Below are 27,336 nucleotides of genomic sequence, written 5' to 3'. Positions count from 1 at the left end.
TGTTCAAAGGTAAAAACAGACCAAGAGATGGAGCTTATGAAGATGCTTTACATCATTATGTTGCCAAGTGAATGACTTTAGCCTTTTGTATTTATCTGAAACACCTGAGACTTTCAAACTGTTTTACATTCCAGGAGCTGGAGTCAAGGTCTGACTGCAGTGAAGACAGGACTCAGCCACAAGTCCCGCAGGAACAAGCTCGGCCTTCTCAGTTACAAACTGAAATGTCACTTGAGGAATTTCTGTCAGCCAGTTTTTGGTTGTATGCAGGAACACCTAAAGAGGCAACACAGCTTGGAAGAGGTGGACTAGATGACAGCAGACCCACTAGTTAAGTGCAATTTCTTCTTCTCCATAGTGGGGAAGGTCTCTTTTGTATTGAGACTTTTCTAACAGATGTGGCTAAATGAAGCAAAACACAACATTCACTTGGTACAAGCACTCTGTAGAAGAGGATTAAGTTGTGGCAGAAAATAAAAAAATATATGCTGTTATTCGACCCTTCCCCTTACTATTTAATCAGAATGCTTTTTTTTTTTTTTTAAGCTTTGATGGTTTAACATTCTATGCAAACTCACCACATGACAGTTCCTAATTGTTTTTGCTGTGATTTTTATAAGCAGTCTGTGAAGAAAGTCCATTTTCAAAGTATATATTTGTGCTCATCAAATTATGTCACATTATTCCTTTTTTTAAAATGTTTTACAAAGTTCTCTTCCAATTATTCCTTCCCAGTGTTCAAAACATGGAAACACACATACTGTCTCCATTGATTTACATTTTCTTTCCCCAGATCACAATAGCTTCCTTCATCTCCTCTTCACACTGATTTTATTAGTGTTGTTTAAAGCATACTGTATATAGAGGAAGAACTGAAAGGTCATATAGTTAGTTAATTGTGTAGCTACAGCATAGAGGCATTGGTCTCAGGACATTTTATATTATCAGCATCTTTGTAATATTGTTCTATCTTGTCGATAAGTACTATACAACACATAGCTGTTACTAAATTTATGTAATGCTGTTCCACTCTGCTCCCCTGAAGAGCATGAAAAGTTACCCATTTTCCTTCTCAGAACAAAAAAAAATGGCATGAGATGAAAGTGAGACTCACCTGAATGAAATGGCTTTTGCAGCTAACGAGGACAGATGAGCTCTACTGTTTTCATCAGTATTGTACAAATGAACAAAAACGCCTTGCTTTTATCTTTTTGTCTACTGCCATGCAAATCAGTTTAAATGGTTCATTCACACACATTGCCAGAAAGAAGATAAGATTGCTCTGTGTACTTAAAGACCATGTGCAGGGTGGCAAAACTATTCTAGTGTACAGACATGCAATCCTGTAAAGAGCAATTACAGCTGGCATTTAACCTCCAGTGCTTAAACTATGTTTAAAGTACAGAGCTGGACGGAACTTATTTAATGAAACATATTCTGTTAAACAGATGTGCTGCTGAGTACAGAAATTAGTTGTATAATTAAATCCCATAATGGAATAGTATTTTTCTTCTCTGAATAATTTTAAATCTATTCTTACACAGACTTCCATTGTGATCAAGATGTGAATCTGCCTTATTAAAATTATTTCAAATGAATAAGCATATTTTATATTTATGTGGTCCTGACTATTTCAGCCTTGATGCTTTTAATACCCTCATACACTAAATTTGGAATATCTCTTCAGTGTAACTGAAGTATTTTTGAAATGAGTAACAGAAAATAGAGAGAAAAACCTCAACCAAACAAATAAAAAAAAACCCAACCAAACAAACAAAATGTAACTTCTTTTCATCTCTCTGCATCTCTGAACCATTACTTAGATTTTTCATTTCCATATTGTGGAAACAATTAAGTCACTGCTATCAGACAAACCAGCTTGACAAAATAATTACGCCATACCCATGCTAACATATGCATGTTCTTGTCACTAGCAGTATTTTCGTATCATATCACAGAATCAGACATCCAAACACAATGTTTATTTTACCGAACAAGCTTCTGACCTCTTATTCTCCCTTAAGGCTTTGTCTCCTTTCTTCCAAGTGATAGTTGGCTTTGGAGAGGCTTGTGGCTTGCACTCAATGACAACTTCTTGGCCCTTGGTAACAATTATTGTTTTCCTCATTTGATTTAGTGGGAAAGTGGGAGCTGAAGCTGTTAAAGAGAAGTGACATTAACTCTACAGAGAACACTCACAGCTTCCCGTTTCATTATATCTGAATAAAATATTAGAATAATAGATATGATTTAGTGGATAGAATCTCAATTTTTGACTTGGAAATTATTAAACAGAAGATTAGATGGAAATTTGGAAGATATTTGAAATCAGCAGTCAAGACTAGATGTCAAGTCTATAACTTAATCCAGTTATGAATTAGTGATATGTCCTTCACTTCAACATACTAAAGTAAGATTTCTTGTGAAATCCAACAGCTTCAGAAATTAAATACTACAGTTGATTTAGCTATACGTTTTCCAAAGTTTTTTTATTTCATAGCTAACTTGTTAGAAGAAACTAGTTCAAAATGAAAATAACTTTAAATTCCACAGTTATCCATGAATACACAGTCTAAAGTTAATTCTTGCAAAAATATTACTGTTAGAGAACTTTTATTACTTTCTTTTTTTATATTTTTCTGAATACTGGGAACTGAAAAGTGAGAGCTTCTTAGCAGAAGATATTTAGCCACGTCTTGTTCTTAGTACTTCACTTTTCAAGAAGTCTCCTTGATTACAATGCATCAGATAAGGTAATAAATGTATCAAAAATAACACTAATTACTGTAATTTCACATCATCAAAGGGCAGTTGTTCTGAAGTAATTTCATTTGTTTATGTTTTTTTTTTAAACTAGTTTTGCAAAACCAAGCCCCCTCCCCCGGCAACTATCTCAGCTATACACGTAGGAACATACTAGACTCCATTGTCTCAAATATGTAGGAATTTCCTACCATTATTTTGAGTAATTTTCATATCAGAGCTATTTATATGGGCAATTTATTCTGTTCTTTTTCCTTTAATAATCCAGAAAATTAAACACAACTGCTTCATTAATGCAACAGTATGGTTAAAATTTAACAGGGGTACAATTTCACAAGTGACAAAATGAAAGGCTGATTTTACTGCAGCAGCATATAATGGCCGTTTCTGCTATTAGAGAATATCAAAGAAAGTGTACAAATACCTGATATAATAGGTATACCTATTTTGTAATAGTCATAAAAAATAGAGGAAGAGAACATTGTAACCAACAGCAATCTCTTTGCTGACTCAATCACAAATGACATAGGAAAGTGATGGAAAGAGAGCAACCACTGACTGTGGGTTTTAATCTATTGCTAGACAGAAATATTTCACAGAGTTGTCAGTGAAATTCTAATGTTCTCCAGCTATGAAATAGTGGAAATGTACTAGATAGGTTATTCTTTAGAGGAATCAAATCTTAGCTTAAAGGTTGTGGATTATTTCATTAACTTCAGTTTTAGTGTTCGTATGACTGGGAGTTTCCAAGAATGATTCCCAGATGAGGGTTTTTAAATTTGTAAGGTTTAAGCACTGTAGAGACCTCTAATCTCTGATATGGCCACTCAATTACTTTAACAGATACCTGTCTTCCAGCTACAGCATAGTCTGATAAGACCATGAGACTCTTAAGACCATGAGACTCTTACAAGTCTATCTCAACCCCATGGAAGTCCTCTTCTCAATATTGTCCCATTGTGTCACCACAGTTTGCTTTAAGGAAAGACAGTGTTGGAAAGACATGCTTCAAGTTTTTCTTCATTAAATACCTACTTAAACTTTTGAATAATGATTTTTTAGATTTTATTTCCAGGTAACACTATGTAGTGTATTTGCATTGCTATGGGATGATATTAGCTCAAGTACATAAATTCCAGTATGCACTCAGTTTTTGTGACTTCATAGGAAATTTTTGCACCTTTAAAACTAAGATCATGCTTAATTACCTTTGAATAATGGCCTTGGTAGAATTAATAATTTGATTTTCGCAGAGACTAAAATATACTTACTTTCTCTAAGTTTATTCTCCTGCACTTGTTTTTAAAGAAGTAAAAAATATTTTTCCATGTACTTGAACTGATATAGCCTTATATGAGAAATGGTCACAAAACATAACTGAGTCAATACGTTATGAAAGAATATTTCCACTTAACAGGAAGACCTGTGCTTTCTTGGGTAACAAAGGACCCCCTCATATATAAACATACAAGAAAAAAGAACCCAATTTTTATCTGCTCTGCTAAGTCTGGACTGGCACAAGCTATTCATTATTACAACAGACCATGAACAAATGTAATCATCGAATGGAAAAAAAGGAATAGACTGTTCTTTTTTGATAATACTCACCTAAAATCTTCAGCTCGGCACTGGCATAAATGGTGCCATACTTATTTTCTGCTAAGCACTGATACATTCCAGCATCTGAGAGATTCACACTGTGGATCATCAGAACACCATTAACCATCTCAATCCTGCTCTGTAATGGAATAATAATAAAAAACATTCTATAAAAGCAAACAGACACTGGAAATTCGCTGTGCTATTAGCTTAAGGCAAAGGAACAAAAGACATTATTAAACTAAAATAAAACTGAGCAACAAATTTACTTTTATATGTATATATAAGGGATTATATGAATAAAGCCAATGGGGGAGAGAAGAAAAAACTCCAAAAATATTTAAAGATAAATATTTTGAGTGCAAATTCACTCTCTCCAAGACTTAATTTTGTCTGTTTTCTTGTTCGTCTGCTATTACCCTTTCATGATTTTTAAAAGCAGTTCATCTTGGGAACTTAAATGAAGCAAGAAGTCAGTTGTGGGTCTAACATATCTGACTATCTTCACATCTCTATAAAATATATGGTTTCAGTCATAGTACTTTTTTCATAAAACTAGATATAAAAATTGTTTACATGAGTAAGAGTGAAGGGTGCTAATCAGCTTCATCATTAGTGAAAATTTCTTATTTGAAAGGACACTAGTAGAAAATAGTTACCACAGCTGGAAGAGAAGGGACATTGATAGCTATTTATGGAAATGTGTACTTGATGGAGCTGTATAATGAATAATTGTAACTCCTATAGAACATCTCTAAGTTTCATTATTGCAGCTGTTGTAGTTTTAATTAAAAATTGATAAAGAACAGAGGAAATTGTGAAAAAAGTGCCCTGTTTTGTAATCCCCCAGTTTAAACCAAAATTTAATTTGAAATTTCAGAGGTTGGTGCAACTAATGGTTTGGAAAATCAGAAAAGCAAAAACTACAGCTATTTAAATTGCTTCCATTTCGGGACTAATAGCTCCATCTAAAAAGGCAGAAATGGATAGTAAAGTAAAGACATATAACCTTATTTTCAGTGCCTTACAGCTTCAAAAATAAACTGTGTTTATGTTTCCTTTCTCATTGTCTGCATAATTGGATGATGTTCACAGATAGAAATGACATTCACTGAAAAGACAGACATTACACCTTTTATATTCATAAAACCATTCTGTGAATTCATTTAGCAATGGAGACATTTTCTCCCAGAATTGAACAGCTTTATTTTAATCTGGAAAAATGCATGAAATAAATTTACAAAACTTATATTTAAATAATTTTAGAGTAAAAAAAATGGACAGATGCTAGACAAAACTCACATGATGTGGGCTGGCGTGTTGATGATTTGGTGAAAGAAAAAGAACAAAGTAAAATAAGGCAGGTCATGCCATGAGTGGTCTTTTAAAAGGAAGAAAATTTTATCTAGATCTAATTCTAAAATATAGCAGGTGACTGTATTTAAAGACTTTACGTTCTAGGAGTCTTACATGCAGCATTTTAATGATCTTGATGGTGAGTTCTGTTACTTGCAGAGAATTAATAGAATTGAAAACTGATGAAAATGTCATAGTTATTGTGCCTCTTACATTAGCCTGCAAGAGTATGATTATATACAAACAAAATGTAGTAAATAACATAACATTGGGGGAAATATGAAAGAATGTGATTCAACAAATACAGCACTTCTCTGAGTTGTTACTATCTTTTTATGCAGAACAAAAATAATAGATACAAAAAGCATAACACCACTATCTAAAAGAAAAATAAAATAAACATACTGGAGATTGTTTAGATGTATGCTATAGTACAATGGCAGATGCTGTTACAGACAGCTCAGAAGGTCACATCTCTGAAATATTTCTGAACTACACAGAATTACTGATGAATGCAATTTTACATTGCTTGAGAAGGTTCAGAGGAGACACGCATAAAAATCTTGTCTGTATACTAACACTTAAGAAACAAACACATAAAACAGTCATTTCTGAAGTACTTTTCAGGACTTTCTTTAACTGACTTTAGCTGAATGAAAGGAGAAACATGCAACATACTGGTGACTCCTCATCTAATGTACCTGTGGCCAAAGAGGAACTCCATTTTTCAGCCAACGATATGTAGGCCGTGGCTTTCCAGTGGCTTTACATTCCCATCGGAGCTGATCTCCACTGTCTAATTGAGTATCATTAAGTTTCTCCACCCAATGTGGGTAGGCTGAAAGAAAAAAATATGATGCTATATGTGAAGCATATAAACTTGTAAGTCTCTAGCTGATATGAAAAGACTTAATCAACAAGCTTAAATTATGGCCTTTACAAAGCTCAACTTACTCTCAGAAAGAAGCACTTGCAAACAAAAAAACAAAACCAAATGAGAAGGTAATAAAAAAACCTCCATAACTTTAAAGGAAAAGCTGTAATGGCTCCAGACAGTGATCAAGAATGGACATCTGCCTGATTTAATAAAGCCCAATGGGTTAAATTACAGTACCATATATTAATGTATTCATTGTTATTGAATTTAAGAGCATTTGCTTGGTAGTCACAATAGAATATTTAGCAACTTTTCAAGACAAGCTATTTACATTTTGGTAAGGAGGTCAATCATCATAGACTGGTTCATGTAGTTTTCTCATTTACTAGGAAATCATGGTTTATTCAGCTAGTAATGATTGAGCATTTGGTAATGTATTTGCACATATTTTTATTAAAGTGTATTGGGTTTAATTAATATTTCAAGGATGAAACTATTTTTAATGTTTTTAAGCACAAAACCCACGGGATCTCCAGGATTCATTAGATACCTAAATTACACAACAAACCAATGTTAAAACATTTTTTTTAAAGGTAGATAGTTATTTAAGTGTATATGTGATCATTAGTACCTAGATTTCATGTAATAATCTGTTAAAAAAGCAGGGAATGTTAATGCAGCAGCAGATTAGATAGGTATATATAGGATTATATGATCTGTAAAACTTTGTATGACTCAGTGAGGAATTCATATGCAGAAATAAAAAAGTAGGTTAAAAGCCAGTTTTTGGGTTTTCATACTGTAACCATATCAATTTTTATAGCAAAAAAGGATGACAGATGAAATTAATTAATGATATTAAATGTTGGGGGATTTTATCAAATAGTAGAGAATAAGTAACTGAAAGGCCTTCATTGCTAAAGGAATGCAAAATTCTTCTGCTTGGTATGAATAGAAGTCCAGATCTGTCACAACAGTGTCTCTGCTTCAAATGTTGGATAATTGATAACGTACTTAAACACAGGGAACCAAGTTTAAAAATAAATCTTTGAATCTAGCTGGCGTTTGACAGGTCACCAATCAAAGACATGAGAAGATATGAAAAGGCATGACAACTGACTAACTGCTTCTAGCTTACATCTCGTGCATGGATGATAAAGAAAGTGAATGAGGTGTCTATCATCCCTAGGCAGAGAACAGTCTGCTTCAGAGTCCCTGAACAGACAGTTGTCAGAATCTGGAGACACAGCAGAAAAAGAATCACGGAATCACAGAGGAATCACAGAGGAAAACAGAGATAAGATTGCCCAACCTCACTCCCAAACCCAGGATCAAAACCATCTGCTCCTTTATTCTTCCTATTACAGACAAGGCAAAGAGTGACACGCTCCATACGTGCTCCTCCATGCTGAAGCACTTGATTCTTAAATTATATAAAAGGATACCACAAAATACCCAGAAGCAGTTTGCAGGAGTCCCTCGTCACTTGGTGTCTACTAATTGTCCTAAAATATAATTTGATCGCACTGTATAGCTGATGGTTTCATTGCCTTTTTGAGTGTTGCAATATGCACAAGGGAAACATGCTGAGAAGAAATTGTTTCCTTTGAAAATGAGTATGCTGATATGATTTTGGAAGATATGATAGTTATATGTGTAACTAAAATCCACAAAAGTCAGCCAGTGGTGCCATAAAACCATGCAGTTTCAAAGAGGTGCAAACTGTTCCTACCTATATTTAATTCTTTTGACTATTTTGCTCTTCTGAAAATTCTACTAAATGACCCAAAGCATATCTAGTCTTATTTTTCTACGTTGACTTTGATCTCATCATGAACAAGAGCATTCAGAATCAGAGTGTGCACCTGTTTGCATGGAAATAAAATTGTCTCCCAAAGCCTGGCTGCAGAGATGTTCTCCTCAGTGCACAACTGCCATTCCCTACCCTCTGTCTGTAGCTGTCTTGATAGCACAGTCATGGCACAGGTTTTCCTCTGTAACCACAAACTTGCAAACCACAGTGATATGATCAATTGGTATTAACAACCTTTTTTCATTAGTTGGGGTATTTCTGTCCTAGATTTTCCTCTCATAGCCTAAATGGCCTTTGTATTCACAATTTTCAAGTTGTTGAACTTGCCATCAAATAAAGCAGTGACTCAGATTCCGACCCCTTTGAGAACAAGGTAGCAAAGCAATAGGTAGGTGTAGCAGCAAGAGCTAAATGCATGACTGAGATAAACATTTTCAATATTTTTTTTCTTCGTTTAATCTTTTTATGTACTCCTTACTTTGCCATAGAGAGCTCCCTCTCTGCTCATTAGCAAAGGTCACTCTCCTTAATATCAAAACGCTTGTTCTTAAACCCTGTCAATAATATTAAAAGTGAAACATGTAACTGGATGTACAACCTCTGACTCAATGTATTTCTTTTTTTTAACAAAAAATATATATAAAAATATATAAAAATATAATACCATCCTGATACACATGAAGGCAAAGAAAATTTCATTCTATAGTTGCACTTAATTTTACTTAGAAAACACACGTTCTAATAAGCATTTAAAGCGATTTCAAATGTAAAGGATTATTTTTTCTCTTTATAAATTTAACATTCATCTTGGGAAAAAATGGGTGTTTGCGTATTTTTTATCTGTCAAATGAAGACTTTTGGGGTAAATGTAAGAATAGAAGGATGTGTTTTATTATTCGTTGATCTTTATGGATACTGTTCCATAGCTTTATAAAGTGCTCCTGAGATTTTAAAATCACCGTTCAATCCTTGATTTATTTTATGCTGCATTTCTGTACCTGTTTATTCAAGGATGTCAAAATGTTTTACAAACTCAAATTGGCAATAAATCTGCAAGCTTACAGGCCAGTTTTTATATCGTCCGTGCAAAATCAAATTCAGATGTGGAAAAGTCAGCCTGTTTTCTCAAATTATTAAGCAACATTTGACTGAAAAAAATTAAGGACAAAATGTTGCATAGACAAATAATTTTGGGTAGTGTCCTAAAATGTGAATGAGATCAGAGTTTGGGGTGAATAAAATTAGTTTTCTGTACACAGTTACCATTGAGAAGTATACGGTTATAGAAGAATACGTAGCTATCACAGTGAGAAAGATAAGATAGCAATTTTCAATTGAATCTATGATTCTGACCAAAAAAATCTCTTATTCTCTAGACAGTTTTATTACACGTATCTGGGGCTCTGCTGTAGTGACAGCAGTGGATTTTCTTCCACGCAGTTTTCATAAGGAAGTTATTAAAATGGTTTTTAAAATAAGGATGATCCAGTACGCTTATAGAAGCATTACAGAATATTCCTGCCCTCAGCGCCTCGTTCCACCCCAGTGTTACGGCAAATCTCCCCTCCTGCTGTGGCAGAACCGCTGCTCAATGGGGTCTGCTGTGAGCAGATCAAGGAATTGTTCCAGCCAACAAAAAAATGGCCAAAGAAGTGGGTTTGTCATCTGCTTCACACCATCACATTCTGCTGAACAGACACGAGTGAGTGTGTAATGCACAAGCAAACCCAAGAGGTTCAGTGTGAGACAGGAGCAGGAATTGCAAAAACCAGTGCTTATCATTGGGAAAATGCTGCTAGTCAGGATTTGTTGAGGAACTGTGATAACAAAAGGTTAATGCCCAATTCTCTCCACCCAAATTTTATTTTTTGTGCTCTCTCCTATTAATCAATTTGAACTTGAATACAATGTCTTGGAAACTACAGGATGAGATCATTTGGGGAAAAATCACACCTCTCAAAATAGGTTGCAGTGAATATGAGGATGTCTTTCCCTGTCCAAATTATGTTTTAAAACCCCTTGTCACTTTTACAGCTGATTTTCCACTAAGTGCTGAGACTACAACAATCTGAAACTGTCAGCATCTGAAATACCACTTTCTGAACAACATCTGAAGTGTCAGCCGCATCAGGCGGTCATGCTATATCTGAATTGCAGCACTAGGTAAGAAATGAAAAATCACTAGTTTGTGATTAAATGTGACCAGACAGGCAGACTGGGCATCCTGGGCTTTCTCCAAAATATTCTGTGGTGACCCAGATCAGACGCAACTGATGAAATGAAGAAGATTCAAACAGACAGCAAATGAGTTCCTACAGAGAAATGTAAATGGTGAGACTGCAGTATGGCACAGCTGGTCCTACAGCCTGCTTCACAATTTTACAAGAAATCCCTGGTACAGAATGATGGCCTACATCTGAATTTCTGAACCAAAATAATCGCTGTCCCCTGGAGGAATTGATGCCAGAGAAAAGACAATGAGCTTACAGGTAAATAATTCATGTTGACTGTTGTTATGAAGAAAAGGTACAGCAAGCAGGAAATGCTGTTTCAAGTAATACCCTCAAATCCTGCCATATCAGCTATCAGCAAAGGAAGCTGAAAATTTTGTAAAGAAACAGTTGGCTAAATTTTTGCACTGTTAAAAACCTTCTTACCCAAGCCCTCTTACACCCCTGGAAAGGGTTGTCAAGGTTTATAGGTCAATGAGACATTAATGCTGTCTTCAGGAGCACTGAAGGCTGCAAGAGGCTCACTGGGGAGTATTTCATCTCGAGGCCAAGAAAAGGCACTTGTCGGGGCTGTTAACAGTTTGTGCTTCTTGTTGTGTTATACTGAAGGTCACTACCAGTCTCCTCCATCTGGAGGCCCTCTATTACCTGCTCTGATCTCATTCCCTGCTAACGCAGATAGATGAAACTCTGACTCAAATCTGGGTTTGAATTACCTGTGAGATTGTCTAAAATATAAAAACAAATTTAACAGTAACTTAATAATATACTAGTCTCATGCAACTATACTAGTCTCATGCAACTGTTAATCAGAGGAATGAGACAGTCTCCCTTTCTATAAGATTAAAGCAGTTGTTCTAATATTATTGCAAGAAATGCCAATTTCTACAAACTGTGCTCCCCATAAAGGCAGTGACTGTAAAAAATACAATTTTGACAGTTGTCCAATGGTGGAGAACTAAAAATTCTTATTTCTATCTCTACAGGGTAGAAAAAAACTGACATAGAAAATGTTTTCTGTGAACTCCTAGATTTGAGTCTCATCTTTATTTCTGCTCAAAACAAAAATGTTTCCTGGTTAATGAGAGAGGCAGAGCTGTGGGGAACACTACAACATGTTTGCCGTGATTGGAGTTCTGCAGGGTGCTCTTGAGGAAATAATTTTATTTTCCAGCATCTTCGTTTCTCTCCTGAAGAGCACTTTTTATATTCCTTGAGCTTTGAAAGAGTGAGGCAAAGATAATTGTAAATCCTTTATAAGGCGCTTTGGCATCTAGTAGTTTCACAGCTCTGGAAAACAGCCAGTAAGTGTATGAGCTGAAGTACACCTTGTAACTCCAATTATTATTATTTTATTCTTTTTTTTTTTTACATTTCAAACATTTTAAGAAATGCTTTTGAAAAATACCAAGCATGCTCCTAAACGTCCCTGGCCTCTGGGTCCCTAAAAGGAGCTGTAATACTTTCGAGGAAGCAACTGACAATAAGAGTTTGTAATATGGGAGAAATATCACTGGAGTATTGGCATAGTAGGAGGCATGCAGTAATTCCATGGCTTAGAGTGCTGTTGCTGTTTTCAGTAAAAGTCTTATAAAACCTTTGCAACAAGTGCAGTATGGGTTGCACATACAAAATGAAAAGTGCAAACTACCAGCTTTACCATTGCATATTTTTTTTTCCAGCAAATACCAGAAAAAAAATTAAGAAAAAAACCTGCCTTTGACTCTACATGGATGAGAATGAAAAGCAAGAAGAGACACACCATCCGGCGATATGCTGATACTCCCTAAAAACAAGGGAGCTAAGATAAAGACATTGGAAAGCTGGAGGAGACAGGAAAATTGATTACGGACCTGAAAATATTGGCATATGTGGAAAATGAATTCAATGTATGATGCCAGTCTATGGTTATTTGATGAAAGTGTGTAACAAAGACAGAGAACTGTGCATGGTCAGTAATGGGGAGAAAGCACTAGGAGCTGTAGGCTGAAATCAAGAAAAGAAAAATAAAATTGATTAACAGGAGAGACTTCTTAAAGGTATCTGTTAACCTCAGGACCTGTCTAAACTGCAGCAGTTGAATTCCACTAGCTGCGATATTTGAAGACAGAAATCAATTCAGTATGAAAGATTTGTTGCATAATCTCCTGCAATAGACCTTTCCTGCTAAGTATTTAAGGTTATAGAATTAATGGAATTATAGGAAATGATGTCACTTTAATTGATAAGAAGAGGCAGTGGGGACTGAAACATTTTCAATACAAGCAAAAATTGACCTGTAAATGTTCAGTAAATAGGATATGTCTTATATAAGCTTTCATTTCTAACCTCTAGGATGCAGTAACAATATTATATAAAAGAAATTATTTTAACTAAATATGTTTAATTTCAGATCATTATTTTTTCTTTTCAATATTATGCATGAATCTTTTTTTTTTTTTAATTCTCACTCAAAAAACTTTCAGAAAGACCAATCCCAGAGAGAAAATGTTCAGCAATTTCTGAAAATTCCCACCTTCAGAAATTGCATGCCTGGGTTGGGATTGAGATTTTTTTTACAAAAAAAGAAGCACTCCTCTAGCTTTGATATCTGTACAATGAACTTGACACAGCTCAGCACCCAGGCACGGCAAGGGTGAAATATTAATAAAATAGGGATAAAAATCCTAAGATATTTCTAATATTGTTTTCTGACTGATACATCATGATTAGGTTGCATGTCATTTTTATATATGACATCAGGATAATAATAACAACAACAACAATAACAACAATAACAACAATAACAACAATAACAACAATAACAATAACAATATCAACAATAACAACAACAACAACAACAATAATCATAATAATAATAAATACCCAGACTTTTAAAATTGTGGGTGGGTGTACCCTTTAAAAATAAACCCAAACCCTATAAACGTCAAATATGAAATTGCATTAAGCCAGTTCTTTGAGGGAGTCAACTTCATTTATATTTCAGACTTTGATGCATTACTAAGGAACAAAAAGATTTAACTTAATTCAATGCTAATTGTATTTCAGAAGTAAGATATTTCATTTCTACTGGTGTTTAGTATCCTTCATATGTAGGTAAAGCTTTAAATGTGGACAAAACATTGCTGGATAATATTGTGTGCAGTTACACTTACTATACACTTGCAGTTGTCCTCTGAAGACATTTCTTCCACGAGAATTTTCAGCCTTACATTCGTACACCCCTGCATCCTCTAGTTGCACATTAGGTATTTCAAGCACAGCTTGGGATTTTCTCAGGCGGGCTTTACTTGGATTATGACCATTAACTTTCCTCCAAGAGATTGTTGGAACAGGGCTGAAATATTTAGTAAAATTACTGTTAGCACTCTTCTACTATTGAGAATAAAGATTCTGTTATCCGGTAGTTTAAACACTTAATAATCTAAGTAGCAATAAAATATAGCCACAATTAAGGTTCATATAATGCTTGATATACCTCACTTTCTGTAGGGAATCCTTAACAAATGGTTTGTTACATGGAATGTGTCTCTTTCATCCGCAAGGGAGGCCAAGTTTTTATTGAGATAGGTAAATCACTTGAAATACTCTCTCTAGAGCTTCTCTCGCACTCTGTGCCTTACTCCTGAACACTTTCACTCAGCAGGTAAAAGAGAACAATGACTTCAAAACCTGGATGAATTTAGCAATTTCCAACACTTTCCAATTTTCCTTCAATGAATCTGCAGTTCAGGAGATCAGTGAGTGATATGTCCATATAGACCAGGGGATTTCAGTACCACCGTATCTTGGATAAATTAAGTTGACCGAAGTTTTGGAGAGCTTTGCTGTCACAATATGATTTAAGTTACAAAACTGGTTGTGTAACAAGTATGTATTAATGGCACTACTGTTTTGGACTCACAGCACTCCATGCCTGCTCACAGGGGTGGAAGGGCTTTTTGCTGCAGCTTGCTGTTCCACACAGGTCTATGTGGAAACTGTGTCATTTACATTCATTCCAAGGGAAGAAACGGATTAGATACTATTTGCACTCATTATATTTTATTTTTAGCCGTAACATTTGACAGTCATTGTAGACCCATTGGGCTTTTTGGTACAGACATATATTTGTCTAAATATGTCAGTGGATACTTAAAGGGGAAGAAAAACAAAAAGAAAAAAAGAACTGTATTTATAAAATCTTTGATTGCGAGTTGAAAACTAGACTGCTTCAGGTATTCCAAACAAAGCCTGCAGGACATCATAAAAGAAAATGTGACTGTTACATGCTGACACTTTTTGAAAAAAAATATTTTATATTTATTTGTATTGCTTTCAAGTCTAAATTTAGCTATAAACACAGCTGGATCTTGTGGCAGTTTAGATGGGGAAAAGTACTTCACAGCAGAAGTTCAGACTCAAAGCTTCTATCAATTTCTGCTATCATTTGCTAACTTCCAGTTGCTGTAACTATATGAAGTTGCACTGGAAAAACAGCTTTTTGTCAGTATTTCAGGATGTCCAATTTGAGACACAACAAATACAGACATGGCAGCCAACCATGGGTAAAGACCTAGTTATTCTTCAGCAAGTTAAAATCAGGATGTGAGTTACTACAGCTGTACTCCAACTTCCAAACAAGACGCTCCAAATTCTAGTACTTTATACAGATTCAGAAAATGTACAGACTTGCAGCTGGAGGTCAGAAGGTTTCTCTAATCTTATCTTCTGAAAGTCATAAGTCACTGAATTTCATTTAGCCTGTTAACATACTATAGTCCCATGTGGAGTGGTATCCACTATTTGAATATATCAGAAAGAGAAAAACATTGTTTCCATTATCAGTTTGCTGCACTGATTACTTAACGTGACAAAAGAGAGTTTATTTGGAGTGTGTGTGGATTAATCTCTGAGGCATAGTCCACACAATACTCTTTATTGTTGAAAATAGTCCTTTATCACTGTCCCCCAGGGAAGATATCCACGTATAGACATGAAATCACCTCTTTTTTTCTTAGTAAACAAACCAGACTGATATCTTTCTTCAGTACTCCAATCATGAATATCTCTTTCTTTTTATAGATAATTATGGGTCGTATGATAGGTGTGGATTATATCAGCTCTCTTTTTTCTCCTACTATATCACCATAGAAACTTGGTATCTTGCTCATTACTAATCTTAAATAACTTTCTTGCTGACTGATGTCGAGTTTTGGTCTCCTGTATGTTTGGTTTGAGGACTCTTCTGTGCAGCTTGCATGGGTTTAATTTATAAAGTTTGCTTCCTACTAGAATTTATTTACATACAATTAGAAGTTTATAAGACCTTCCCATTCTTATGGGAATGTTTAATAAAAATTCAAATAACAAATAGGATATTTCTGTCTCTCCAATAATAAAACTTATAATCTTTAATCCTGCCTTTTATGATATTCCTTGCACATCCTTGGCTACATAATTTGATTTTATATACTTTGATAGCTATTTACGTATGTTAGGAGTAGTACAAATAAAAATATCAGTTTCTTGTTTTCCCATTTACTAGCTCTTGTATTTCATTTCTATTTGCACATTTCTCTTTGATATTCAAATTTATACTCTTTCTTGATTGACTTTCTGGAGATTTTGTAATTCTTTTGCTGTTTTGGGTTCAGCTTTAAGTGTGAACTCCTTATATGCGTGTCCTCTTCCTATATCGAATATAATTATGTCATGATGGCTGGCTGCAAAACAGCCACCATGGCAAGGAGTTTCATTAATCATTACTGATGACAGCAGAGGTTCACAGTGTGAATACTTTATGGTGGTAAAGTGCAATACTACCCAGCAACGGCTGTTTTATGACTGAGATAGGTGTGCAGGTTTACTTTATTTGGTGCCATAAGGTTGCCATGCTTGATGCCCATTATTACTTATTTTCCCTTCAGACATGCCTCCAGTCAAATCAGTGACAAAAATGCTTTTGCTCTGTTGTCATGGAAGAAAGCTGGTTCTGCTGAATAGAACTGATAAGGGGAATTTTTTTCATAGTATTTATTTCTGAGAATCCATGAAGACACTATAAACCATTAAAGTTGTCCCATTTAGCTGCTATGAGATTATTCTGAAATTCATGTATTTAGAAAATTTCTGTAAAATTGCATTTAACTATTTTTTTTTAAATTTGCTTTTGTGTATGCTACAGAAAGTAAATTTGTACAGCATGGCAAATACAAATGAAACTTGTTTTTCTCTGGGTCCTTAGGAAACATACTTTTTAAAGCCTCACTTTTTTCTTCATCAGTGTGAGGCAGTAAGTGGAATTTTTCAAGGAAATAAAATTACTTTAGCTGTGTAGTTTAATGATTTCAAAAGAAAGTACTACAAAACTGCAAATCACTACTTGCAGACAACTTGTAGTTGTGTTTAATGAACCTTCTTATTTTCCTTGTATAACTTACAAGAGAGGTATGGATTTTACACCTGAAATAAAAATATATCTATACCTATTTCTCCTCTGTGACTTGTGTGAGAATGAAATGAAATAATGAAATATCTCTGAGTGAAGACGTGAAAGCATAAAAACGTGTGGCTGATCTAGTAAACTCATAAAATCCACCATAAAATCTAACATATGCACATATTGTTCATATTTTCAAATGATCCACAGCTTTTTAAGAAATAAAGAAACAGCAAAAGTATTTCTATCATTCACATGAATTTAATGTAATATGCATAAGTGTTAAATGTTATAATCATTATAATCCATTTTTATTTTGGTCTCAGCAGGCATCTATGAGAATGTAGTTTCCTTGTTCATTATAACCCTGCCCACATTCAGCTCCAAACTTTATTCAAGTTTCAGCTGAGTTCAAAGATAATAATTTTTCTCACTTTTGGAAAGAATGTGTTGAATACTACTGGTAAACCTTTGCACCACCGAGAAAAAAATTCTACTTGATTTCAAAAATACGAACATTAAACCTCTTGTTCATCTGAGCTGAAACAGAAGTTCTAAGAGGTCACTGGTGACTGCGATGGGCACCACTGTGGGTTTATTCACTTTGAATATGTAGAAAATATGAGTTATACATTTACATTTAAAAGAGATTATAAGAGTAAATTTTCAGCAGTGTCTTATTTGTGACAAGTGCTCTTGAATTTGTCGGAAATTCTTTGCCAGTTTCATTGGAAATGAAAATGTTTCAAAAAAACTATTGGAAGCAATTTTATGTATTTTTTGTTTGTTTAATTTCATCTAAAATAATTTGATTAGATATATAAAGTATATATATTCCTGCACAGGTTTCTATCGTAACATACCTTGAAAACCTAGAATCATAGGATGGTTTGGGTTGGAGGAGGCCTTAAATATCATTTAGTTCCAACCCTTCTGCCATGGGCAGGGACATCTTCCACTACACCATCTTGCTCAAATCACCATCCAAGCTGGCCTTGAATACTTATCTGAGCAGCCTGTTCCACTGTCTCACCACTCTCATAGTGAAGAAATGCATACCTATGCATTTGAGACTAGATAAAAACCTTTCACCTTATGCCCTCCAGTCTTGCAACTGTGTTAAATATCTTCTAGTTATTAGAGGATAATTATGTAGGATTACAGTGTCGAGTAGTATAATGAAATTCTATTGGGTACTTTCCAGAAACACCCATCAACCATTCACACAATTCTACCTTTAAAACACCCCATATAAATCTGTTCTGGTCATATGTGGAGATTTAGGAGACAAGATAATAACTTTTCCTTTCATTTGGTTATGGAAATATAATTATTACTTATGAAATATTGAGTCTGTGAGTACTGGTAATTTAAAAATAGAAACAGAATAGAAGGAAAGTGTGATGAGTTTGAAGCCTGTGTGTCTGAGCAAGTCCAGGTCTTTAAGTCACACCAACACACATTCATGACTGTGCTAAAAAGGTCTGACACATGTATCAGTGTCATATACAAATGTGGATGTGCTTTCTCACCACTGTTGGCTTGTTCCTCATGGCACAGAGCAAGGACAGTGTGGCTGCTTGGCTGCATGTCCAGCTCCAAGTAATTTTCTTCACACTTTAAGTCCTAACATATTAGAGCATCTCAAACATCTAAAATAGTGGTATGGATGATGATTCATTATCTATAATGATTATTCATAGTGAATCATACTCCAGAGGCTTTTCTCTACTAATGGATGAGACCCTAAACTGTTAGCTCAAACTTACTCTTTAACTGTTTGACAGCTGAAGTTAGATATATAACTGACAATTCTGGGGATTTCAAAGGTTTTTTTAAATTGTTAAATTCACGTTAATCATGAACACAAGAGTCACCTGATTAAGGTTTAATCAAACATGAAAACAGAAGATACGCAAGAAGTAATTTCACTGATTTCACAAGGAGTGAGTAAAGGTGAAAAGCTATTCTGTAACCTTCTATGTCTCCATTTAAAAGTTAGATAATGGTTTTTACTCTTAATGAAATCACAACAGCACAGCTAGATGATTAAAAAATTAATAGAAAAGAGCTGGACATCTCCTCTTGTGGATTCAGTGTTGGCCATGTTGCAAAATTCCATATTATATTTTTGTAATCATAGTAGAGCGAATGCTACATTGTGGGATGGAGAAGGAGTTGAACTACTACAACTACTAAATAAGGACAGAAGTAAGCTCTGTTGTTCCCTCAACCATCCAGTGACCCTTTTTTCCTATTCTCTGTATCACACTCTATCTCAGCTTGCTGGCTGAGAGCACTCTGAACTAAGTGGACATCCTTCTAAAAAGTATTAAAGACATAATGTCAGATAAATATTCATCAGCCTGTGACGTGATCAAGGCTGTTGAGAAGAGAACCTGAAGCAACTTGAACAGCAAAAGATATATGACATCTGCTGTGTTAGTTTGGGGGATAACACATGAAGAATCCACAAATTTAAGATAGAGGAGACAAATGTTTTGAAGCAGAGAATTCGCCTGAAAAGGTGACATGGTTTTGTCAGGTGTTCATATGCATTCCCAGGGCCATAGTACACCGTGATACACTGTCTCACTGTGTTTACTTTCCCTGTGTAAGGCTATTTTATAAATGGACTCTCATGTCATTTTAAGCTGTTCCAAACATTGTCCAGATAGAGTTTTTGTATCTGGCACATTATCTAAGATTTCCTAACTCTTCTGTACAGGTATGGCCAGTGTATGTGCTTAGACCAGTTCCAGAGAAGTAGTTACAATCCAGAAACAACTGGTCTAGTGCCAGTTAGGACACACATGAGCACCACATGTAAATCTGGTATGTCTGTGGTGCACAGGATTGCTTTGAACCTGCTGATCAGCTACAGAATTTGAAGACAGTCAGTGTGACAGTTTCTGGAAGTGCTGGATTAAAGGATCTTGTAGCACACAGTATTATATGCATTTACTTCTTTATGGGAAATCCTGAAGAGAAATAAAAAAACGGTAACTCTTGGGACCTACTATTGACAATTGCTAGAATTTGTTTCCTTCTTATCCTCTAAACCTCTGACACAGAGAGAAAGCCTATATATGTGCTTCTAGATAGTAAGTTTGGAATAAAATAAAAATAAATAAATAAATAATAAATAAATAAACAAATAAAAAGTGCTCCTCCATCTTTAAACCTGAAGCTGTGTAAATTACTGAACAAAGTTTTTAGTAGCATTTACAATTTTGCTTTGATGGTTGTAAGACAGAAATGGAAGAGATCGATAGTACTCCTTCTTCAAGAACGACATTCTACTGATGATAACTTGCAGTTTGGTGTTTTGTTTTGATGTTCCACTTTCCCTATGCTATACGGTAAAACCAATTAACCCAATGTTTTTAGATGTAAGTATGAAGTATTTAGTCAGAATGAGGCAGAATGAGGTCTGGGAGTGCTACTTGAGATTTACCAAAATATTACATTACTATGAATTATCGCAATATTTGTAAAAGCATTATAAAGTGTATGCAAGAACAAGTCCACTCAAAGGGAGGCAGAAATCAATCCAGCCTGAAAAACAGGAACAAAATCCAATCCTGGTCTACCACCTTATGACATAAATTCTTATTCAGTAGGAGCTGAAAATGAACTTTAGATTGATGAAAGTCTTAGAAAGATTTATTTGACATAAACAATATGTGCTGTCAAAGAGAAAAAAATCCTGGATCTATTCCTGTCTTATATAAACAAACTCAGCTTGAAGATGCCACATTGATGTTTAAAAAGATTCCTTCCTCTCCTCACAAGTTTATCTCCAGGGGAAAGGACATTCCTACTTATAACACTGACAAATGCTGTTCTTCTGAGAGCATTCATTTCCCTCTTGGGATTGTTTTGTCATCAGTAAACTTTAAAAGTAGCTTCCAAAGCTTCCAGGTTTGGCATCTGATAGAATTAACAAATTGTTTTTCCTAAAGTGAGAAGTGGTGTGAAGGAGAATGGAGGAATGGGAGTTTTTGTCTTATGGGACTCAGAAACAAATAATTCTGTTCCAGTTTTTGTCTCTATCCTGCAGTCTGATTTGGGGTAATTCATTCTATTTTAGTACCCTATGCTACGGCTTTGCCATTTTATGTCTCTTTGACCTGTACATGAAAAAGAGAACACTGTGATAAGAATTGCTTTTGAGAGTGAAGTCAAATTACTACCTGTGCACTTCTACACTGTGAATTTGCTTAACATTCAATGATGCTAAGATACTAGCGCTTCTTGTTCCCCTAGTAATTCTCTTGTATGCAGGAAAAAATCTGAATACTTGAATCCCTAGTTCAAACAAGGAATTGGACATATAGCATCTAGAATCATCTGCTCCATTTAACACAAGCCAGGGATCTTGGCATGTCATTAAATTGTAAGTACCACAATACATTTAAAAGACAATTCAAAATTAGCTTTATCTTTGTCTGCAAATTGTATATTAAATCTGGTTAGGATTCCACAGCCCTCCGACCTTCATTTATCAATGCAGTAATTCATAATGTAGTTTTATACTTTGTTTTGACCAGCAGGTCCCCTATAGGTATGTGCTACTGTCACAGGATTCAGTGGAAATGAAAGCTGCTAATGTGCTCTGAATGTCCTCAGCATAGAATCAGGTTATTGGTAAAATCAAATGTGTTTTTATGTCACCATTGTTGTGGGAAGAGGCAAGAATTGTTTTATGTTCATGGAAAAGTACAAGACTTAATAATTTCCAAAACAATACCTAGTAAGGAGCAGCTGCTGAGGCTGAATGGCCATTCCACTCCAGACATTTCTGTTCTCCGTCCCTTGACTGCCAACCCACTGTAAAAATCTGCTGACATATCCCAAAGAAATGGCCAGCAGAACTGTCATTCTTGACCCTAAAAAGTGAAGCTTGTTTTATATCACAGATGTTAGCATTATTTTATGCTTGTATTTTATTCCCATGTTTATACTAAATAACAACTCAGCTGCTGCTTACCACCTTGAACCCTCACTCATTCTGATGACCCTGGAAGGCAGTGTAGTGCAGTTAACAGAAGTTAACTTTAAGTTTTTTACAAAACGTGGTCCGTGCATTAGGTCTGCTACTCCTAAGTATAACACCAGGGCTGGAGTGAGAGGTAGATTCACAGATTTATATTAAGGAGATTTATGTCAGAAAATATTATGATCTCAGAATAGCTGTCTGCAGACTACACATGAATACCCACTCTGGATGAGTATAAATAAGGTAATATTAGATTTGCCAAGATCAGCCAACAAAAGGCTAAAAGGTAGGGAGAAAAATATGGAAGACTTGGGGCATGGTTTTAACAGGTGGGCTGAAAGGAAAAGCCATATTTTACAAATTTGAAAGCAGAGAGGGTTAAGTTCTGTCCTTTGCAGTTAAGAAACAATATAGTGCAACACTGGAAACTTCTGTTCACCCATATTGGGGGACCAGATGAATAACTTCATATGTTAGCCAGAGAAGTGTACAATCTGTATCTGTGACTTATTGTAGGATTATTGTCCATGAGTCTTGTGGTCCTGGCTAAAGTCCAGAGGTTGAAAAGAAAGAAACCAGATATTATAAAACCTTTGACCAAAGATGCAATTCTTGACTGCCTTTAACTTTCTTCTTTTCTGAAATTGCTCTCATCCTCATTATGTTGTTTGCCAAACACAGACCAGACCTCACAGAAACATCATTTCAACATGTGGCCTTGCAAAGCCTATTACATCTGCAAAAAGATTTGCAATGACTAGAAGCCTTCTTTATAGCCATTACGCCATATCAGTGTCTTAATAAGTGACAGCAGAAAAATAACTTCTTCAATTACTTCATGCAGTTCTCCACAGTTCTGGTCAAATGCCCTTCACTGGACCATAAAGATTTTTTATATTGTCACTTTGATCTTTGCTTAGATATCCAGCTCTGGAGCCCTCAGTACAGAACAGACATGGACCTGTTGGAGAGGGGCCAGAGGAGCCACAGAAATGATCAGAGGCTGGAACAGCTCTGCTGGGAGGACAGGCTGAGAGAGCTGGGGTTGTTCAGCCTGGAGAAGAGAAGGCTCCGGGGAGAGTCTTTCAATACTTACAGGGGGCCTATAAGAAAGATGGGGACAGATTTTTTAGCAGGGCCTGTTACAACAGCAGGAGAAGTGCTGGTTTTAAACTAAAAGAGTGAAGATTCAGGCTAGACATGGGGAAAACATTTTTACATGAGGGTTGTGAGACACTGGCCCAGGTTGCCCAGAGAGGTGGTAGATGCCCCATCCCTGGAGACATTCAAGGCCAGGCTGGACGAGGTTCTGAGCAACCTGATCTTGGTGAAGATGTCCCTGCTCATGGCAAGGGGGATGGACTAGATGAGCTTTGAAGGTTCCTTCCAATCCAAACTGTTCTGTGACTCTAACCATCAGAAACATCGTTTAAATGAAAATCAGGTCAAGGAGATAAAAAAAAAATCCTATATTCCATGGATTTTAAAACTTTGAGATATTTATTATTAGAATTGATTCAGAGGTCTTTGCTTCAAGAGCTTAGAAATTTCCTATATTACAAGTCACTATATTTCATTCACTTTTGTGACTTAAATATAGGCAATTTTATCTTATTTTTATTTGATTTCATTCAGAAAGCAAGATTTTAAAATAGTCTATGAGCTGAGTTCTTGTAAGCCATATTATAGACGGCAGAAATGTTTATGACTGAGCTATAAATCTCTTCAAAACAATGTTTACAATAGAATTATTAAAGCAACATTAACTATAATAGCATGAACAATGTTTCTATCATAACATTCTTGCTATAATTCAGTAATAAAAGCAAGTCAATATCTCTATTTTATTTTTATATTTAAATAAGGATATTTAACAGTAAAAAGATAGTCTTGACATTAGTAAAGTGAACTCATCTAGCAGTTAAAAAGAATATTGATATATGGTGCTGATGTTACTATCATACAGAAGTAGCACAAGTATAAAACAGTCTCTCAAAAATACAGAAAAACAATATGGTTTGTAAGAAATATTGTCTGTCAGCACTGCTCTCTATCGATTCTTTTGATTAAAATCTCTGTGTGTTCATCTATGTTATTAGAAAATGACCATAATGAAAAGAAGGATGCATAAAATTCAGTTTTTCAACAAAACAATCCTTTTGGCAGTCTACCTGCCTCAGGGATCCTATTTTAAAAGGAAAGATTGAAAACTTTGGTAACCTACAAGTACAGCAATAGCCCACATACTTTAATTTGTTCTAATGAGAAATAAAATATGATTACTCACTCAAAATTTGCTGTTGGCACTGTCATAACACAAACTTCTTCTTTTTTTTTTTTTTTTTTCCCCCCCAGAAAACAAGTGAAATATGAGTTTTAAATGGAGAACAAAATAGAAGCTCCTGTATGATGTGATGTACAACAAAAAATGCAGTAAGGGAAAGGCTGAGGTGTGAGGATCAGGTTGGGTGAGTGCATTATACACAACTGGAGATTAAAAAAATCCATGTGAAAGAGCGGGTGTAGAAGGTTATTGGAAAGGGAAAAAAGAAGTCAACCTAGAGTTGAAGGAAAAAAAGAAAAGAAAAAAAAAGGAAAAAAGTGATAAATTTCTGACACTTCCTTTCTATGCCTTTCCTCTGAGGGCAAGGTCTGTGCTCACTGAGGAGGGTTTTAACTTACTGCTTTTCATGTGAGCTTGGACAAACCAATCCTATATCATTGTTTAACTATGAAAATTTGTTTCTTTTCAGGCTTTAGAAATCCCATATATTTCCTTCTATGCCCTCTTTCAAGTCCCATGTTAAAATAATAGTATTAAAACCACTTAAGAGGAAGTCTTAAAGAACACTCGGATGACCATCACTGGAAGTGCCTCACTAATGAATACCTCAAGTGGTGGGACAGAACTTACATGTCCTTTGATCTGTCAGCACCACTACTTTCATATCCTTTTAATGGAGATCAAAATGAAGACAACAGAATTCTTCCTTTTAAAAAAGTACATGGAAAAAGAAATGAAAGAATTAACCAGTTGCCTCCAGATGTTCTTGGAAGCAAAGTGAAAATGGCAAACTGCTATCACAGAAGACAGTGACCAAGAAATGGCTTTTCTGGAGCAGGAAAATCCAGGAATGCTGTGATTTGTACAAATGTCAGCTGAGGAAATGATGGCTTCTTCACCAGAACTTACCCAAAGAACAAGGTCATGATCAGTCTTCCTGATTTACATATTACACTTAGGTTCTGACATTGAAATGATGTACTTATTAGAAAAACATCATCTGTACAGCAAACAAAAACCTCATTAACAATAAGTTCATTTATTTGTTTCTCCAAAAATTTATCTTTTCTTTTTAAATAACAGAGGATAAAAGCAGTGAGAACTGTGTTATTCACACGTAAAAATTCATCACAACGCTGGTTAATTTTTTTTTAATATAGATGTTTTGAATTATTACATTCAGTAATTTTTGAGAAGAATTTTTTTTAAACTTATTTTATTATTTAAACAATGCTTAATGTAAATGTTAATCAAAATTTGCAATTATTTAAATTTAAAAGAGGTAGCTCTGTTCTTATGGAAAATTCAAAAAAATAGAAGATGTTAATACTGTTATTTCCAGGTTGTTGTTTGTTTTGTTTTGTTTTGTTTTTTAAATAATTCCTTCAATAAAAGAAAGAAATTATCCCGTCTTCCTAGAAAACAAACAAAAATTCAGGTGTTTCTATTTAAAATGTCATAATTAAATGAGCGTCGGAAAACAGGTCTGTATGCTATATATACAGATATATATGAAACCTAGATGTAACCAAAAAACAAATTGTGCAGATATGAGAGTGAATATGGCTATAAAAACAACCCTTAAACAATAGTAGGCCAGCATAAGCACAGAACACAAATTGTGATACATCACTAATTGAAAAATGAAAACTCTGATATACAATACAGTAAATTTTACTTGACTCCTCTGTATGTCGTGTCTTCTCTTAGATCTCAGCATTAAATCATGGATATATGCAGTGATTTTTTAGCCAATGACTGATTCTCATTATAAGCAGCATTATCGAATACATATAACATTATTTGAGGTATTTCACTCCTGTGAATTTCACTGTGAATTCTTCAGCAAAGGCTATTTATAAGTGGCATTAGTAACATAATATTTTTATTTGTAATTGGACCGGCTACACATTGCTTGGGTCAGAATAAAATGCTTCTCAGATTTTCTGTCTGTCAAGTAATTAAGACATTTGATTTTAGATTGTAGACAAAAGCTGCACAGCTCCAATTTAATTCCTACAGCCACAGTGACTGGCAGTTCTAAATAAATACTATTAATAAATCATTAGTCTGTAACTAAAGACTAGGCTCTTTCTGGAATATTTGCCAAATGTCTGCTCCAAGAAATCTCACTGGAACGTCTGTCATTCTCACAATTGCAGCAGAAATAGAAGAGCAAGTGTTTCAGACAGCTAAATTAAAGCATGAGAAAAACAGCAGCACACTGGTTTTAAGACTGTAATAATTTCTGTATTATTTACAATAAAAATTCAAAGTGCCAAATCTCAAAATACTAAATAAAGAAGGAAGAAATTTGTTGCTGATTCAGTTTGGTAATAGGGATTCATGGCAGTGTAATAAGAAAAGATTCTTAAAAGCTATTGGAGATAAGAGATGGGGACAAAAAATGAAAACAACAAAAATGAATAGGAAGTATGATGCATTTCTACCTCCCATCTCAGCCTTCAGGTTTCAAATGAAGCCAGAAATGTCATTCATGTAATTATTACCATATCAGGTTGAAAGTAATTTCAACTCAGCTGATTTGATTGTTCATTAATGGCTGTGAAAAGAAGATAAGGAATGTGCGTGGTAAAAATAGCTACCAATTATAATAGCAGCAAATGGGATCCATTTTTTAGATAACCTTAAATTCCTTGATGGTTCAGGTGTTTGTTGGGTTTTTTTTTTTGTTGGTTGGTTTGGGGTTTTGTTTGTTTGTTTTTTTTGAGAGGGTTTTATTAGTTTGTTTTGTTTGGGTTTGTTTTTTCTTTTATTTGTTTATTAAAGGTTAACACCAAATATGAATGTGGAAATAAATTAACTGAAGCCTTTCCTGTCAAGCTTCACCTTTCTTATGTGGCTGTTTGAATACTGACTGATTCTTTGAGAGGGTTTACTAAATCTCAGGGTGCTGATGATGGAAGATATCAGCACCTGTGTTTCTTGCCTGTCAGTGATGGTTGCAAAAGACAACATGTGGCATACTT

General features: G+C 34.9%; 1 protein-coding gene across 4 annotated transcripts in view; it reads right to left on the bottom strand.

Moving 5' to 3' along the window:
• Nucleotides 1-27,336, bottom strand: part of CNTN5 (contactin 5) — a 706,531-nt gene that overhangs the window by 127,694 nt on the left and 551,501 nt on the right. For all 4 annotated transcript variants that reach the window (XM_065043870.1, XM_065043985.1, XM_065043938.1 and 1 more), the window contains 4 exons: nucleotides 13,795-13,976; nucleotides 6,420-6,556; nucleotides 4,372-4,501; nucleotides 2,007-2,157 (listed from right to left, as the gene is read on the bottom strand). In XM_065043870.1, coding sequence (XP_064899942.1) covers nucleotides 2,007-2,157; nucleotides 4,372-4,501; nucleotides 6,420-6,556; nucleotides 13,795-13,976 — 600 coding nt within the window. The remainder of the gene's footprint in view (nucleotides 1-2,006; nucleotides 2,158-4,371; nucleotides 4,502-6,419; nucleotides 6,557-13,794; nucleotides 13,977-27,336) is intronic.

The sequence above is a fragment of the Columba livia genome, chromosome 1 (assembly GCF_036013475.1).
Source record: "Columba livia isolate bColLiv1 breed racing homer chromosome 1, bColLiv1.pat.W.v2, whole genome shotgun sequence".
Classification (NCBI taxonomy): Eukaryota; Metazoa; Chordata; class Aves; order Columbiformes; family Columbidae; genus Columba; species Columba livia.
The sequence above is the reverse complement of the archived record's forward strand: the minus strand, read 5'-3'. Positions and strand labels throughout refer to the sequence as shown.